General features: G+C 41.8%; 1 protein-coding gene across 3 annotated transcripts in view; it reads left to right on the top strand.

Annotated features, from left to right (window-relative positions):
* The window catches only part of nalcn (sodium leak channel, non-selective), a 126553-nt gene that overhangs the window by 37067 nt on the left and 72315 nt on the right, over positions 1–17171 (top strand). For all 3 annotated transcript variants that reach the window (XM_072686302.1, XM_072686301.1, XM_072686299.1), the window contains exon 11: positions 1895–1981. In XM_072686302.1, the coding sequence (XP_072542403.1) occupies positions 1895–1981 (87 nt within the window). The remainder of the gene's footprint in view (positions 1–1894; positions 1982–17171) is intronic.

Raw genomic sequence — 17171 nt, 5'->3', positions numbered from 1 at the left:
AAAAAGTTGAGTGCAGAGATGAATAGGTTTTACATGGCTCATCTGTCTTTGTGGAGTTGTGGTGCATTTAGAGTCAGAAGCATACAAATAGATATTTACAAAATAATAAAGCCAATGGCACTTAACCTCCACAGGATATTGGTGGCTCAAAGCGTGAATTTCACTTTCCAAAAAAGACCAGGTCCTTGAGGAACTTTTGGCAGCTTCTCAGTTTGAAATGTTGGATTAACCTCTTCAGGTGCTTTAAGGAACCACCTTCTACAAACCTTCAAGGTTCCATAAAGCACCTTACGAAATTCTTCCACATTTTCAAATTGAAGAATGTCCTAAAGTTCAGTGTAGAGGAAGCACAGGAGCGAGAAATCCCAGTTTTTGCACAATGCCTCTGTAAGTTCTATATTTAAATAACACATGTAAATGTAAACCTGTAACTTGGCCTTAATTGAGTGGGCCTGAGTGATCTTGGGCAACATGCTACAATGCTAAGCTACGTTGTGTGTAGTGGAACTGACGTTTTTGAGAGTTTGAAAATCATTGCCATTATAACACAGCAAAAGCTAACAGCTTGAGTGTTTAACTAGCAATAAAACCTGACCACTAGGCAAGGTTGGTCATTAGGCTTCTAGTGAAATGTGCAAGGAACCAAGCTGACTCGCATCTTTCTGGTCAAAGTTGAGGTATTGGGTTTTTCCAGTGGGTCGCACAGTGGGATTCACAATGGTACCAAGTCATTGAACCTGATTCTCAGATATCTGTTATTCACTTATAGTTATATAACTCTTGTATGTTGTTGACTTTATGCAAAAACCTTTAATCTTCAAAATAGCAACTTTACAGGAGAGAAAACTTTCAGTGGAAGTCAGTGTAAAAAGATCCAGAGAATTCAAACCTTCCTCTCTAGAGAGTCCACCCAGGCATTCGTTCAGTCTCTCGTCACTTCAAGACTTGACTACTGCAACTCTCTTCTGGCTGGTCTTCCATTGCGCACCATCAGGCCCCTGTAATTAACCCAGATTACGGCAGCATGGGTCGTCTTCAATGTTTCTAAGCTTAGCCATGTCACTCCTCTGCTGCATTCTTCTCTTTACTGGCTTTCTGTAGCTGCTGCCCACATCAGATTCAAAACCCTGGTGTTGGCCTACAAAGCCGAGACTGGACCAGCCCCTCCGTACTTGATGGCGATGTTTAAAAGCCGATCAGTTCCAAGAGCCCTTCCAGCTTTTAAGTACGGCTCGGCTCGACCCGCCATCCTTTAAGATCTATGGAAGACAAGTGTCCAGGCTTTTTCTGTCCTGCACCGAAGTGGTGGAACGTACTTTCCTTGGGTGTCCGAATAGCAGAGTCTCTCGCTGTCTTCAAACGCAGACTGAAGACCCACCTCTTCCAAGAGTATGTAGGTGAAGAGTAGTGCTGAGTATTATGGTCTCCATACTGACTTCTGTATTTAGTAATATCTAAGGTTAGGATCCTAGTCTATACAAACTAGATAAGGGTATTTCTGAGTAAACAGTGAAGCACTTTTGTAAGTCACTCGTCTGCCAAATATCTTAAATGTTTGCTTAGTTATAGAAAAGTAACATCAAATAGACAAGGTTAGACACTGTAGAGACATTGTCTTATCAGCAAAAAGGAAAGCAAAGGTTTCCACACATTAGAGCGAAACCATAGTGGAGATCATCATCCGTCATCATCCTCTAAAACTAAAGAGGGTTTTTACCTTCTCCTGTAAAGGTGTTGTATTTTGGAGATGCAAGGTTTTACAGTGACGATATTTAACTGCCTGTCATTAATACTAATTGTCTGACACCCATCTACTGTTTCTCTGCCTCTGACTGACTGTCTCTTTCTCTCTTTTCTCTCTTCTCTCTTCCCCTTTTCCCCCCCTGGATGGCAGATGTTTCATGAGGATGCGTCTGGAGGATGGCAGCTTGTAGCGGTGGATGTGAATAAGCCACATGGCCGTGCGCCCGCCTGCCTCCAGGTACCAGACATCTGAGTTAATGGCACTGACGCCCCCAAACGTCAGCACACGCTCAGTACGGTGGCGCTGCCACATCTAATGCCACGCCATGCGGTGGGAGTGTAAGAAATGTGCCGCGGGCCGCCGCAACACAATGGCTACATTTAGATTTAGCCGGAACCAGCTGGAATCCAGTTGACGGAGCATGAATACACGGCAGAATAAGCACAGTAACCATTCCTTTCTGTCTCTTTATGAGCTTTTATACAGCGCATGCATAAATTATGTTGTCGGGTTTTGAAGTACGCGACGCGGTTCTGAAACGTGAGTATTGTGTCAGTTTAGCGCATCACTGTGCAGTAGAGTTCAGCTTGGAGCCTTTTCACTTTTCATCAAACGGCAGCTTCAATGCTCATGTTTAATAGTGTGTTAATTGATTCAGTTTGACGTGACAATGACGTGCTGTTTGTCTTTGTGCCTCTTGTCGTTATAGTGATGAGGGGAAACGATGAATAATGTTTGCGTGACATTTACATGAGAATGGCTTTGTGATAGATTATTGAGTCGACCAGATAGAGATGAAGAACCCGAGCTGCAGCAGAAACCATGGCGCTTTTATATGATGGCCAGTTCTGCCTACACGTCTGACTCACTCCCCAAAAAAATAGCCACTGGCAGTCACTATCGATGGTGGACCGTCACCAAGGTCACAAGATCTACATAATTGATTATTTAAAGGGCAGTTGTATACCTTTTGGGTTGCAGTAAGTTGTAATGATGACTAGGGGTGTAAAAAATACTATTAAAGTATTGCGTTATTATGTTTTGCAATTCTCAATACTGATTTTTAATAAGTAGTTTATAAGCAAAGACAGTGGGTCATATTGCGTTGTTTAAACTCCGACCACTAGAGAGCAGTGTTGCACTGCTTTAGATCTCACTGCTTTGATTGTATAAAAAGTAAACTTTTCTTTTACTCAGATATGTGATTCATATATATTGTCTATTACAGCATCACAGTATATCTTAATATATTAAATTATAACCCTTGTATATCATATCGCCAGGTTCTTGCCAATACACAGGCCTAAAAACAACCCCAACTTTAAAGAGAATTGATATGTCTTGCTCCCCCTACAGTCAGCAAGTATAATTAGGTATAATTAGAGTCACCCCTAAAAGATACACTTTTCACAAGTATCACAATGGCTTTGAAGCTCTTATTTTAAAGTAAAAAGAGCTACATTATGTTGACCAAAAAAAAACATCGCTAGGGCTCTGATGCTGAAGAATGACATTTAATGACATTTCTGGATCCAGGTGACTTTGAAGGGATGCCATTACAAAAAGGAAAGCTATTGTGTGTTCTCAAAGGGAGCAGGAAAGATAGAGGGAGGGAGGGAGGGAGGGAAGAAGAGCACTCTCTTCAAGTGGGTAAAGGTGTAGTTCGCCTCACAGTTCAAGCGCAGTGGCTTTCAGCACGCCCCAGTGGTCTGTGAACTGTGATTGAAGAGTCTTGTCAGAAACGGCGAATGAACACTAGTCCATGTCTGGGTAGAAAGAAACGGAAGGAAGCACTTGATTTGGCTTGAGCCCTCTCTTGTGAAATGATGTCCAAAAGTCCAAAGTCAAGGTTAAAGGTCAGGTCACTATATTGTCATATACATTATGTGTATGTGACAGAAAGTAAATAGAGTTTACACTGTTCAGTGTTTTATGTGGTTCATTTCCTATATTAATTGTGAATAATAATCTTTCCAGTAGGGTGGATAAGCAATAGATAGGTTCGACAGTATTGTGGAAAATACTAGAGCTGGGCAATATGACAATATTTTATTGTATCGTGATAAATTTAGTTATGTTGATAAACAATATGCTTTTCTAAGCATATTGAGGATACTGTAAGTGCTTAATAAACACTGATCAGCTGCAGGTTTCATTACTAACAGTGTAATTAGACTGGTTGAATAAGATGAAGAGCAACAGATGTTGAACAGAAATCACTGTACTCAGTATAGGAGAATATCTGAATAGTAGTTTATAGGAATCTGTTGCTACTGATGTGTTTAGTCTGTGATTACATGTATCGCGAGGAATATCATGTATTGAGTTTTTTTTTATCATATAGCCCAATCCTAACAAAAACCTTGTACTTCCAAAACGACAACTTTACAAGAGCAGGAAAAAACCCTCTTCACTTTCACTGGAAGTCAGTAGAAGGACTTTTTTTTACACATCTAAAATCCTATTGGTCCATTCATTCATTATTAAATTGATTAAAATAGATCTAGATAAACTAGATTCAGATTAGTCACAGATTCAAGCAACAAAATGGAGATTTACTGGGGTATAGGGCTGTGCATTGGCAAGAAGCTAAAAAAGGTAAAGGAGGTTTGAAGCAAGATTACATTGTGATTTTTATTCATTTATTTATGATTATTTTAGGGAAACTAAATCGTTCCAGTATAAAACATGTGGTAATGAAAAATCATACTAAAATCTGAGCAAAATAAAAGTTCACTTTTTATCCAATCTGATCAAATCTGAATACTATCTTGTGGTCGGGGTTTTTAACACAACACAAAATGACACAATTAAACACAATTCAACTATTTATCAAAAATCAATACTCTGTTTTTGAGACGCAGTACTAGGCTTGGCCGATATAACGGTAATACTGCGTAAATACTGTGGTATTTAAAAGTGCATAACAAGCACATTGTCTCAGCAGAGGAGCTAAAGTGCAGGGGCTGGGAAGGATCCTGGAATCAGACTGAAGCTGTTAACGCAATCTACTGAATTTCTGCTGTCTTGCCAGGTACCTGGAGCAGTCAGCCTCCTCCACTGAGGTTTGGGTTCAAGAACTCAAAGACGCTTCTAATGATCAGTATGCAGAGCATTACAGACAAACAAGACAACACAGCAATACATACAAATCGAGTGGACCATACTAGAAAGGGGCGAGACCTAATGGAGGAGTAGTTTAGGCTTGAGGAACATTACATGCAAGGAAGAAGCGATGTGTTATAGGATTACTTGTAAACATAGAGAGAAATATTTCTTCTTTGGTTAATTTCATTGATGTAAAATTCAACTCTGTACATGCAGTCAACACCAGCTGTCGTTTGTTCACATGCAAGGCAGCATCTCAAAATAAGGGGCGGTATTTCATAAAGACAGAATGTCTGATGTGTCCGAATAAGCTTCTTCCCCCATGTGCATTTGAAAGAGCCACAGATTGGGGAGCGGTGTTGGAGCTCACTGATTGGTGATGTCACGCTCTGAAAACAGGTGGGGGAAAAAACAAGCCCACCATAGTTAAGAGTTTAGTAACCCAAGCCACTTGAAATATGAGGCTTTATCCTCTAAACCTGTGTGATTTCAGCCTCCGATAGCTGCCAGTTAACATGGCAGACCCTCAGTCTCAGTTTACCGCTCTGTTCCTCCAGCCACAGGTCTCTCGACTTCGCTCTCAGATACAGGTTTTTTATGGTCAACACTTGTGTCTGAAGCTCAGCAGTTAGTTAGCAGCAGTTGAACTGAGCTGGTTGTGGATCCATGGTAAAAAAAATTAACAGTTCTTTCAACAGCAGTCACACGATTATTTTATAATATTGCAATACTTCGATATTTTGATATTTTCATACACCCCTACAGGGGTAATACTGAGATTCTAAATAACCGCCAATGGAAAATAACATGCAGTGTGGTGGACTTGGGTGAGGTATGAAATTGTAAGTATAGGAGAAAGATGGATTAGAGCTAGCAAATGGTCTCCAGGTATCTGGTACTGCACCGGGTGATTAGGTACCAATTGCTGGATGGCAGCAATGTGAAGAGGTCTCTGCAAGAGTATGTGCTTTTCTTATATACTTTGGAGATGAGTGCCAGTGGTAACCTAGTGATCAGACGGGCTGATTTCACCACCCTCTGGCAGGCCTTGCAGTCTGATAAGGAGCAATTGCCATAGCAGGCTGTGTAGAAGCAGTGAGGACAGTCTAGCAGTATTTCTCCAGATTTCTGGTGGTCTGGTGGTCGACCCTTTAAAGTTGGAGTGTTGTCATGCACTTGGACAAAAATATTGGGACACCTGCTCATTCATTGATTCTTGTGAATCAAGGGTATTAAAGATTTTGCCCTGCTTTGCCCTGCAGAGTAACTGTCCCCACTGGGAAGGGAAGGCTTTCTACTAGATTTTAAAGTATTGCTGTGAGGATTTGATTGTATTCCGTGTCAAGCGTTAGTGAGGTCAGGATGTTTAATGATCACTATCCAACAGATCCACTGCTGGGGTCTTTATACCCCTTTTAGCCCACACCTGGCATTAGGCATGACACCAATAGGTTCATGTATCTGCTCCAGAGAGTCCTATTCTATGGAAATACTTTTCTACACTTACTAGATAAGCCACATGTGTGCATTTGTACATCTGTGTCATGCATTGTTTCTTGTGAAATCAAGGGTATTAAAGATTTTGTCCTGCTTTTGTTGGAGTAACTGTCTCTACTGTCCATCCCATTTCATCCTCGACTCCTTAACTCGTCCCAAATGATTGAATGGAGCACCATCCAGGCAGCACAGTTCCCCTGCTCCATAGCTCAATGCTGGGGGGCTTTATACCCCTCTAGCCCACACCTGGTATTAGGCATGACACTAATAGGTTCATGTATCTGCTCCTGAGAGTCCTATTCTATTGGAAATATTTCTCTACGCGGACTAGACAAGCCGTGTATGTGCATTTGCACATCTGTGTCAGCAATGGGTGCAACTTAAAGTAGCCGAATGCATTTAATAGAAGTGTTTTTGTGATTGTATATACCTTTTACCTTTGAACAAACTCCATCCTATACAGTTTTTATACAGTTAATTTTCACAGGTAATTTTCATGTAAATTCCTATCAAGTGAGCATATGTGCAGACATTAAAGACAAAGGGGTTTTCTTCCAGTTGTGTGGGTGGCATATATTCATTTGGAGATGTATAGCTCTGTAACACTGGGCCATTTTTCATTAAATGGTTAAGGTTAATGAGGCCTCCTTATCCTACTCTCCACAGGCCACGCAGGTGCTAATTAGCCCTTTACATTTCCTTACATTATAATTACAGTACAGAGGTTCCAGTGTGCCCTCAGTAAAGATCTCTCCAGTCATCTTCGCTTTTGAACTTCTCCTGCAGGCGAGATAAGTTTAAAAGTGACTGTGAGGCAACTTTCCCAGCAGTGGCCTCATAGCTATTGTGAAATTAATAAATGCTTAATTGGAGTTTAAATTCTGACCTACTAGACACGATATTTGCAGTTTAACTGTAGATGTCGTGAAATCCTTGGAGCCTGCCTAGCTTGCAGATTTTTCATGGCAAGTTTTATAGGCTTCGACACATTTTCAATATCGAAACCTTCAGATACGCTTTATCCTATTGCTTTAACAACCTTCTCACGATCAAATGTAGGAAGATGGGATCAGGTTTACTGCTCACTGCCTTCTAACTGCTAAATTCGTCATGCTGGATGCATTCCAAAAAGCTAAAGTTAAGGCATTTATTTGAGTATTAAAAGTTCGCTGTCCATGTCCTGAACCAGTTGCCAGGCAAGTTCAATATATATATATAGTGTTGATTAATTTCTTTTTTCAATTTTCTGACCAATATATAACAGTATATACTGTGATTAGGCACCATTTGCTGGATGGCAGCAATGTGAAGAGGTCTCTGCAGGAGGGTTGATGATTCTGCATATCTTCCCCCCTTCTTTTACATTTTGGAGATGAGTGCCAGTGGTAACCTAGTGATCAGATGGGCTGATTTCACCCACCTGTGGTGGGCTTTGCAGTCTGATAAGGAGCAATTGCCGTTGCAGGCCTTAAAGCTGCTGTTTTTATGTTGACGTTTACGTGTTTTTTTTTTTGTTTGTTTGTTTTTTGCAGGCTCAGTGGTCGACCCTTTAAAGATGGCGTGTTGTCAGACATGCACTATACGTACAAAGTTTATTGCTCATTCATTGTGTCCAGGAAAATTCATACTTTTTCTTGTGAATTTTGTGAATTTTGCATTTACTGGTTGAGTAACATCAAAGCACCTTAAGAGATTCCTCCATAGTTCCTCCACCAAAAGTTCCTCAAGGACTTTTAACAGTGTGGTGGTCTTGCATTAAAATACAAGCTACACACGTTTTTAGCCATGCATTGTCCATGTAATGCTTGAATAAAAGCAGGAAAGCTGTATTCCATACTAGTTTGATTCAATTTTGGCAGTTAATCCACAGTTCATATGCTTGCCGAACCATGGGGGGGAGCGATCTGTCTACCCGTTGCATTCCACTCTGGGTGCATGAAGGTTCCATGCATTGGAGATTGTGCCCAGTGTATCACCTACACGATAGATAGTTCTGCCAGAGAGCAGACAAGAGGTCAGTACTACTGTACTACTGGCTAAAATAATGGACAATATCAAGGTCAGCAAAAATGATCAAGGTCTTCTTCAAATATTTGACCACACCCACGGAGGGAACACCTTTACCTCTGGATATGACTGTCCTGCTTCATGCTGTGATGATTTATTTAAAAGTTAACTCCAGTAGCCATGTGTTTTCCTCCATCCAGCAGCGAGCTTCTTTCTGGTCCAAGTGCAAGTCCCTCAACTGGCAGTGGCAGCCAGGAGAGCAAACGGGGAATTCCAGAGGACAGTCAGCTTTAATTAACCAGCCTAGCCCAACCCTAGCATGAATCAGGCTGTTGCAGTAATGGCACTGATAAGCAGAGGGATTTGGGCCCTGCTAGCCTCCCACAGGCTATTTATAGTCTGTTTGCTTAATTAAACAGTCGAGTAGAGGCACCGGGACGTACCTGCTGAATTGTGCCTGAACAGAAATTGTGTTCTCCTGTTTCAGTAAACAAAGTATTATTGGGCAGCTGACTAAAGCAGCAGCCAGTGAGCCTTAATGGACAACCTGAGAAGTTTTTTAATCAACTTATATTTGGAGGTTTGACCAAAAACTGTATGATATCCAATGCATATGAAAAGCTTTCAGACCCTTTTCCCCTTGTGCTGAAATAAATGTAATAAAATAATTTTGGGCAAATGTATTAAATACATTTACAACTAAACATATGCATTGACTTGGCTCTGGGCCCTCCCATTTCTCTTCATCACATGAGATGTTTCTACACCTTGATTGGAGTCCACCTGTGGTAAATTCAGTTAATTGGACAGGATTTGGACAGAGCCTCACAGCTGACAATGCATATCAGAGCAAATCAAGCTATGAGGAGGAAAGAACTGCCTGTAGAACTCACAGATCTGGAGAAGGCTGCAAAAAATGAATTCTGCTGCACTGAAAGTTCCCAAGAGCATAGTGGCCTCCATAATTCTTAAATGGAAGAAGTTCGGAACATCCAGGACTCTTCCTAGAGCTTTGGCTCCCCACCAAAAAAGTAATCTGGGGAGAAGGACCTTGGACCAAGAACCCAATGCTCACACTGGCTAGCTCCAAAAAACGTCCTGTGTGCAGATGGGAGAAACCTATTGCAGAGTGGCCAGACAAAAGCCTTTCCTTAGTAAAAAAAAAATACAACACATGAAAATCAGCCTGGAGTTTGCAAAAAAAAAAAAAAGAAAAGCTGTGGGGAAACAAAATTATCTGGTCTGATGAAACCAAGATTGAACTTTTTGGTCTGAATTCTGAAGGAACCCAGGTGCTGCTCATCACCTGCTCAATACCACCCCTACAGTGATACATGGTGGCGGCAGCATCATGCTGGCTGTGGGTGGGTGGGTGTGTCGTGCAAGGTCAATGGCTGGGACAGGGAGACAGATCCATTTAGCTTTCCCTCAACCCTGACCAAAGTACAGAGATTAATGAATACCTTAATGAATATGTGTTGTCTCGGCACACAGCCGAGACAACACAGGAATGGCTTAGGGACAACTCCCACTGTGAATGTCCTTAAGTGGCCCAGCCAGAGCCCTGACTTGTACTCAATCGAACATCTCTGGAGTTGGCTTTCCACCGACAGTGCCCATCTCCCCCGGCAGAGCTTCAGAGAATCAGAAAATCTCCAGCTACAGGTGTGCAAACCTTGTAGCCTCATACCCAAAAAGACTGGCTACTGTAATCGCTGCCAAAAGTGCTTGAACTGAGCACTGAGTAAAGGGTCTGAATACTTCTACTAATATGTCAGTGCAATAATATAGGATGCATAAAAAACGAATGCTGAATGACATGGATGAGGTGGATGAGTCGGTTTATTGAGACGGGAAGAATGTTATGGAATGAGTGGTAACGTATCAGGAGCGTGTTTGGCATTATGGCCTATATGGACAGTTTGCTGTGATGACGTTCACTCTCAGGGTTTCTGTGGGCGATGGCAAAGTGAGTGTGTGAATTCTGCGTTTTAATAAATGGGCCACTGGTTGTTCAGCCCATTGTCTCTGAATGACCATTGATGGCAGCTGTCAAAACTGCTCTAAAAACGTATTGTTTGGGTGCTTTTGGGTGCGGTGGAGGATACTTTAGTTTCACTCCTTGCAGTGCAAGTGTCATGCCATTTTTTGAGTGATTTGAGTGATTATTAGTGGAACTGAACTTTTCTCATCATCTGCCGCACAATGGAGGATTGGTGGAGCCTCTTTCTTTCAGAGGTCCTCAAGAATCTCCTTTGTTCAAGGCCTGGCACACTTCCGTATGCTTCTATAGTGAAGATGAGCCTTAAATAAACCTGCTGAACCTTTGAAACACCTGAGTTCAGTTACCCCTTTACATGAACTCCCACACAGAGGTTCACATACACTTTTTTTTCAGAGATGTGGCCATTAAAAAAAAAAAAAAAATCTTGGGTCTTAAAGGTTAAACTCGCACCTCTCTATGACATACATGGTTCTTTATGGTAGCAAAATCCATTTGTAGCGCCTTTATGCTTTGAGAGTGTAAACCTGTAATCTTTAGGCATCATTTGTTTAATTTGGTTGGTGATTTTTCTAGGTTAAGGACTTGGATTTTTTAGGTTATTTGCATTTACAGAAGCACATACAGGTGTCCTGGTTTACAGAGAGGGTTACATATAGCATGCTCTTCCAGCATCTTTTCTTGATATAACTTGGCTTATTTAATCTACCATTTGATGCTTCATTTGTCTTGCCTGGCAGTCGCAGACAGCAGAAGGAACATCGGCGCTCTTTCAAATGTGTGATGCTACAGTGGTCAGTTTCCAGACTCCGTTTGGAAGCAAATATGCACAATGTGCTTCGCACAATCTTCATCATTCTGTCAAAGCTGGAGTTTGGGGAATTGCAGAATATGGTAATATAGAGAATGGTTTCAGTTTGTTTTATAACACTTTGAAGACTGACTTGGAGTGTGTGATTTATTTATTTATTTATTTATTTATTTATTTATGTACTTATCTCCCTTGGCTCTTTTAAGGGAGCTTCACACATAGTTTATCTGGTAGGACTTCCACCAGTTGGTAGTGGCAAATGGGATAGAATGTCAAAGCGGGATTGTTTGTAACAGTTTAGGTGTGCAGTATATGTTGCAGGGGTGTGAGGGGAATGAGAAAGGCATAGTGAGTGACCCGCTCGACTGATAGGAGGCTGACCTTTGACCCATCCATCTCTTTCGTTTCACACAACAAGGAGACAGCGGCTTTTTTTCACGGTTACTCTGCTAATGGGTTGACAGGAAAGTTCTGAAAGTTCTTAAAGCAATAACTTGCTTGGTGTCTCACACTGCCCCAAAATGTTAAGTGATCTGAAATCGATCCTGCTGTGCGATTGGCTGACCGGATGTTCTAGGAGTGTTAATATTGCACTGCCCAAAGCTCTTCGGGTATTACTCCACCACATACGCATGCAACTTAGCAACAATTCCAGCACCAGCCATTACAAAGCAGCAATTACAAATACATGACTGACAGAATTGATTCTAGACCTATAAATCTGCATATTTCACGCTAAAAGCTGGACATTTCCAGTCCCAAACCACACATAGGTACACTAAGCATAAACAGTGTGGGTTTAAAACAGAGCACTACTTCTCTGAAGTGTTTCTAAGTAGGTTGGTCACTAGGTAGGATACATTAGACGTGTGATACATTAGATCCGGCATTCAGAGGAAGCATGATGATCTGCTGCACGATTTAAGGTAGAATGGATAGTTTAAATCCAGGGCAGGGAAATATGAAAAAAAAAATAGCTTTACATAAAAGTAAGTTCTTAATATTTAACAGCTTTGGCAGTGTGTGTAGCCATGGGATTAATATAACCTATAACATCGCCTAAAGTTTTGACTGTTGCTTGTAATCCTGTTAATATTGTGAAAGGCATAATGTTGATAAGCTTAGCTAAGCTATTTTTTCCCTGTCCTCTTTATCTTAAAATCTAACTATAAATGGTGATATAATGAAACTGTGGAGATATTGGCACTGGCGTACTCATGCAGACTGTGGTACACCAGTGCCAGGATCTAACGTTCTAGCATGAACCTCTAGTGTATTATTGCTTATTTGAACAGGAAAATAGTTTGGATTAATCTTTGTGAAAAATCACACACAGCAGCTTAATGTTGAGACTATTAACAAGCTGACTGGATCTAAGGTAAGCTACATGTTCAGATCAGTTATTTCACTTAAGCATTTCTTAACATTTTGTGTAAATATTAATACACACAACATACTGCAAAAAGGGGTGTGTATAAAAATGACATGTCCTCCTTAGCGCCTTCTCAGTTGTTTTTTAACTGCTAGCCTTAGTGTCAGATTTAGCATTAACTCCTCTGAAAGGACAGCTTTCTTAGCTCGAAACCTTGCAATTCTACCTCTTGGACATCTACTGGCTAAAAGGTTTCCAGGAGATACTTTTTAAATAATGTTTTAAGAGGTACCCCTCTAATAGGCCTGCAGCAAACTAGGACTTAATTAGACGAATAATCTATTGATTATTGAAAAAAATTATTTGATTATTGCTCAGTTGCCAAATTTAATCTTCAAATCTGACCAACTCCTATGTAGCTATCAGCTTTAACATTTAAGGATGTTTTGTATATTTGCTAATAAAAATAAAAGATATGACACAAAATTCCAGTGTGTTTTTTCTGTCAAATATTAAAAGCAATGATAGCCATAGTGCATAGTAGCAGCAATTAAATCTAACAAAACTAAACCTGTTTTCCTTTACTGAGTTTCCCATAATTTTTTCAGATCAGAAAAAAAAATATTTATTTTGCCACAGTGTGTCCAGAGCCAGAATACCGTCCACCCACCTCCGCTTGCGGCATAACCAGGAATCTGCTTAGCTCTATTTGTTTATGTGACAGACAGCTACTCCATCTTTGTTCACTGTAGCTTAGCTTCCTGATTGAGGGAATTATTACTGTAAAAAGTAACAGCGACTGTGGGCTTCAGTTGGCTCAGCTGTCTAATAAACTGCCACTGTGGCTCGGGGGATCGTTTGTTTGAATCCTGAGCCATGCCGCTTTGACATCAGCAGCCGGAGTCCAATAGAGCACAATCAGCCATGCTCACTCCGGGTGGGTAGATGGTGCGTTCTCTCTCCCTTGGAAAAGTTGAGGTGGTTGGCTTTGCATGTGTCGAAGGACATGTGTGCTTCCTTACCCTCCTAGTGTCTCCTAGAGCTACTAGTGCTAGGGGGAGCTACAAACAGGTGGATTGATTGGGAGGAATCGGGGGGCAAATTTTTGACACACAAATCTAGTTAGCACAAGAAATATGCAAGTTTATAGTCAAGTAAGTTGATCAGTCGTTAGCACCCCTTCTCTTTAATGAACTTTTTTAGCACAAGCTAACAGCTATGGATACTACCAGGTAGTCTGAGCTGACAGTTTACTGGCCCTATCAACAGTAACTAAGGGAGCTAAGGGACCCATCTAACTGAATGATGATGATGTAGTTGCCTCCAGTATCATAGAACAGTGCTGTTGTTTACGTTTACGTTTGATTGGCCGTTTCTTTGCTGTGAGACTGACAGTACTGTGTATACACCCTGTCAGGGAGAACACTAATTGCATGTCAGCTGATGGAGGCAGCACCTGAAGTTTCGAGCACTCGGAGACAGCGATAATGTCACGCCCTTGAAAGTCTGTGAGGGGGGAAAAAATAAAAAGTGGAGCATACAAATTGGTCTGCATCAAACGCTAGGAGAGGGGGAACCATCTCGTCTCGCAGTAGTAGCTATTAAATTGATTTTGACGTCCTCTTGCGCACGTGCCACCAGCAAAATCAGAGAAAGTAGGCCAGCACACCTTAGGTTGCATCAACGGCGCCGTCTTTATAAATGGTCGGCGGTTCTAGTCAGCGGGATGAAATGTGAGAGTGAAAAGCTAGCGCACTGTGGGGGACAGCGTGAGCCAAGATGACGGAGAGGCTACGGTAACAGGCTTTCGGCCCCCCAGCCCACCCCCACCCCCAGAACGCTGTGTTAATAGCGCGGCATCCACATGAACTGAGAGTGTGTGGAGGTGAAGTCAAGCCCCTGAGAAAATGGAGTCATCTGTCAGTGACCCCCCTCAGCCAAAACATCCTTGGGGAACTTGAGTGCATAGAAGCTGGAAATGTCAGACTGCTTTGTCATGGCCCATCTTTTGGAGAGAGGGAACCTGGAAAAAGCCGAAGAGGAGTTGGTGGGTTTTTTTCCCTTACCTGGAGCTCTGAAAGGCTTAAAATTGAAGGTGCCAAAAGAGTTCTTTGGAGTGATGCCATAGAAGAGCCACATTTGGTTGCCTAAAGAACCCTACAGGTGCATTTAAGCATTCTAGTGGTTCAGTGAGGTGTCCTGGTTCTGTACATTACTGTTGCTTAAGAATCCTTGAAGAACCCAGAAAGGTAAAGCTGTGTTGTTTACAGTGAAACGTTTCCTATAGGACTTTACTTACCCCCACATCTATGCCCACACCCCCATCTATGTCATCATTCCTCCTTCCACCGGCTACACTAACTTTACTCCTAACTTTGCACTAGCTAGCTAACGTTTACTTCACCTTGAGTTCACAATTCTCTCTCTCTTTCCTTCACTCGCTCGCTTTCCCACGCCACATGCTCATGTATGATGGTAGTTTCTTTTACGTCAATGCATTTAAAAGCCAACATCTGCATCCAGCTGGATTCATCAGCACCCATTAATGGCATGTGAAGGGCTGGCAGTTCATATCTACACCAGCATCATTGTGGCTAAGTGAATGAATCATGTAGTGACTTTACCGATCAGTGGAAGTGTTTCATTTCCTGTATGTCACAGTAGCACAGTGTAGAAAGTGTAGAAGTGTAAAATGACTCTTATTGAGCCTTAAAATTAGTGCCCCCCCCCAAAGCCAGAGCCATTACATCTTATTTATAACATAAACAGGAACGAGAGACCGTACGTTTAAAATTTCACCAGGCAGATGAAAAAGGATGAAGCACACCCGAAAGACTGGATATCTTCTTAGATGAGTTCTTAGATTATCTGCTCCTGTGTTCCTTGCTTTGGCTGGGGCTCATCACAGGCTGTGTGCGGGGCTGAGAGTGTGTGTGTAACCCTTAGGCTGTAGAGCTCCACATGTGGTCCAGTCTGGCTTCCTCACCCAGAGGGAGAGTGTCACTTCTATTTGTCTGAGCTTGTGCAGTTTAACCCTGTGCTGGCAGCTGGTGCGAGTGTGTTTGCTTTCCTTCTGTCCTGAATCACATATACAGAATGATTATGGCCTAAATGAGCCATATGGGCCATATGCCTCATTTTTCTTGTTTGGTTTTGTTTGGTCCCCCCAGACCCACAGCTTGGAGGTCCACATATGATGTTTATATGGTGTGGTACTGAAAACGGTCTTCAGTCATTTCACATGTTCATCTCTTGTTGGTATGTTGCCCTAAGCACTGATATACAGCATATGAACATTATAGGCTTATTCTGTATTCCTCCTCATCCAGAAAGCAGAGTGAAGGCGCAGGCTAATCTGCAGCAGGCTATATACAGTAGGAGGATGTATGTAAATACATGGGGTTACATTGAATTTCTAATATCTGTTTGTGAGTCCATAAGCAATTACTAATTAACATTATCTTAAATTCAATGTGTCCAAATGTATAAAGTGACATTATGACCCTCTTCCGCAAGTTAACACGGTTCCTGACATGTCTGATTGACTGTTAAATTTCTATCTAGTACACGACCAGAATAACTAATTTGTTCATGTGCATCTAACAGGGCCTCAGGGTGGGGTGGCTGTGGGAGCTCACTGTTCACTCCGCTCAGCACTCCCAGGTTTGAGGCTTTGTGTGATTTCAGCCTCATTTAGTTGGAACACGGACTGTGCTGTGGTGTTTATCCTGCTAGCCTATCACATGTCTGTCTGTCAATAGCAGCTGAACTAAGTCGTCTGATACTCAGTGGAGCTGTAGCTGAGGCTAACATAGTGAGTTGACTACAGAACCAACACTACACGGCGGGCTATACAAGTTTTTACTATCTAGCTAACATTTACTTCACCTTGAGTTCATCTTGAGATCTTTCTCTCTTGCTCTCTCACACATACATAGACTTTCTCTCGCTCTCTGACACATACATGCACGCCCCTTCTCTCCCTAGAGTGTGCCTGGGCACTGAATAGTGAGTTTTTTTTATATTTCCCATTTACAAAACCTTCATTTTTTGCCTGCGAAGATACTGTTGCATATGCCCAGAGGTTTGTAGACCCCTGCTCATTCAAGATTTCATCAGAGATCAAGGGTATTAAAATAGTTTATCCCCCATTTTCTGCAGTTACAGCTCCTCTTCTTCTGGGATAAACACTTGATGTTCAAACATCCAGAGTAAAGCCCTGTGGAGTACAGGCTGGAACACTGCTGAACGAATTTGCTTCAATCATGTATCACAAACCTCTCTCCCATTCATCCCAAAGGAATTGAATAGAGCTCCATCACTCCAGAGAATGCTGTTGCATTGCACCAGAACTCAATGCGGGAAGCTTGGCAATGGGCATGGTGACCTTATGCTCATGTTTGGATAGTCCAGAGCACCTTGTTCTATTGGCAGTGCTTTTCTCTACAGATGCTTGTATGCAGTTGAACACCTGTCCGGTGCCTTGACACTGAAGGAGTGTCTGGAAATAGTTGGACAAATCTGTGCCTGCAGCCTTTTCTTCATGCATTCATTCCTTTTGTCTTCAGTATTCTTTGGTCAATCCACTGCTGGTCTTTAATTGTTTGCCAGGTTGTTATTGCTATTGCTA

The sequence above is a fragment of the Salminus brasiliensis genome, chromosome 8 (genome assembly GCF_030463535.1).
Source record: "Salminus brasiliensis chromosome 8, fSalBra1.hap2, whole genome shotgun sequence".
In the NCBI taxonomy this organism is placed as follows: Eukaryota; Metazoa; Chordata; class Actinopteri; order Characiformes; family Bryconidae; genus Salminus; species Salminus brasiliensis.
This window is presented reverse-complemented; position numbering and strand designations above follow the sequence as displayed.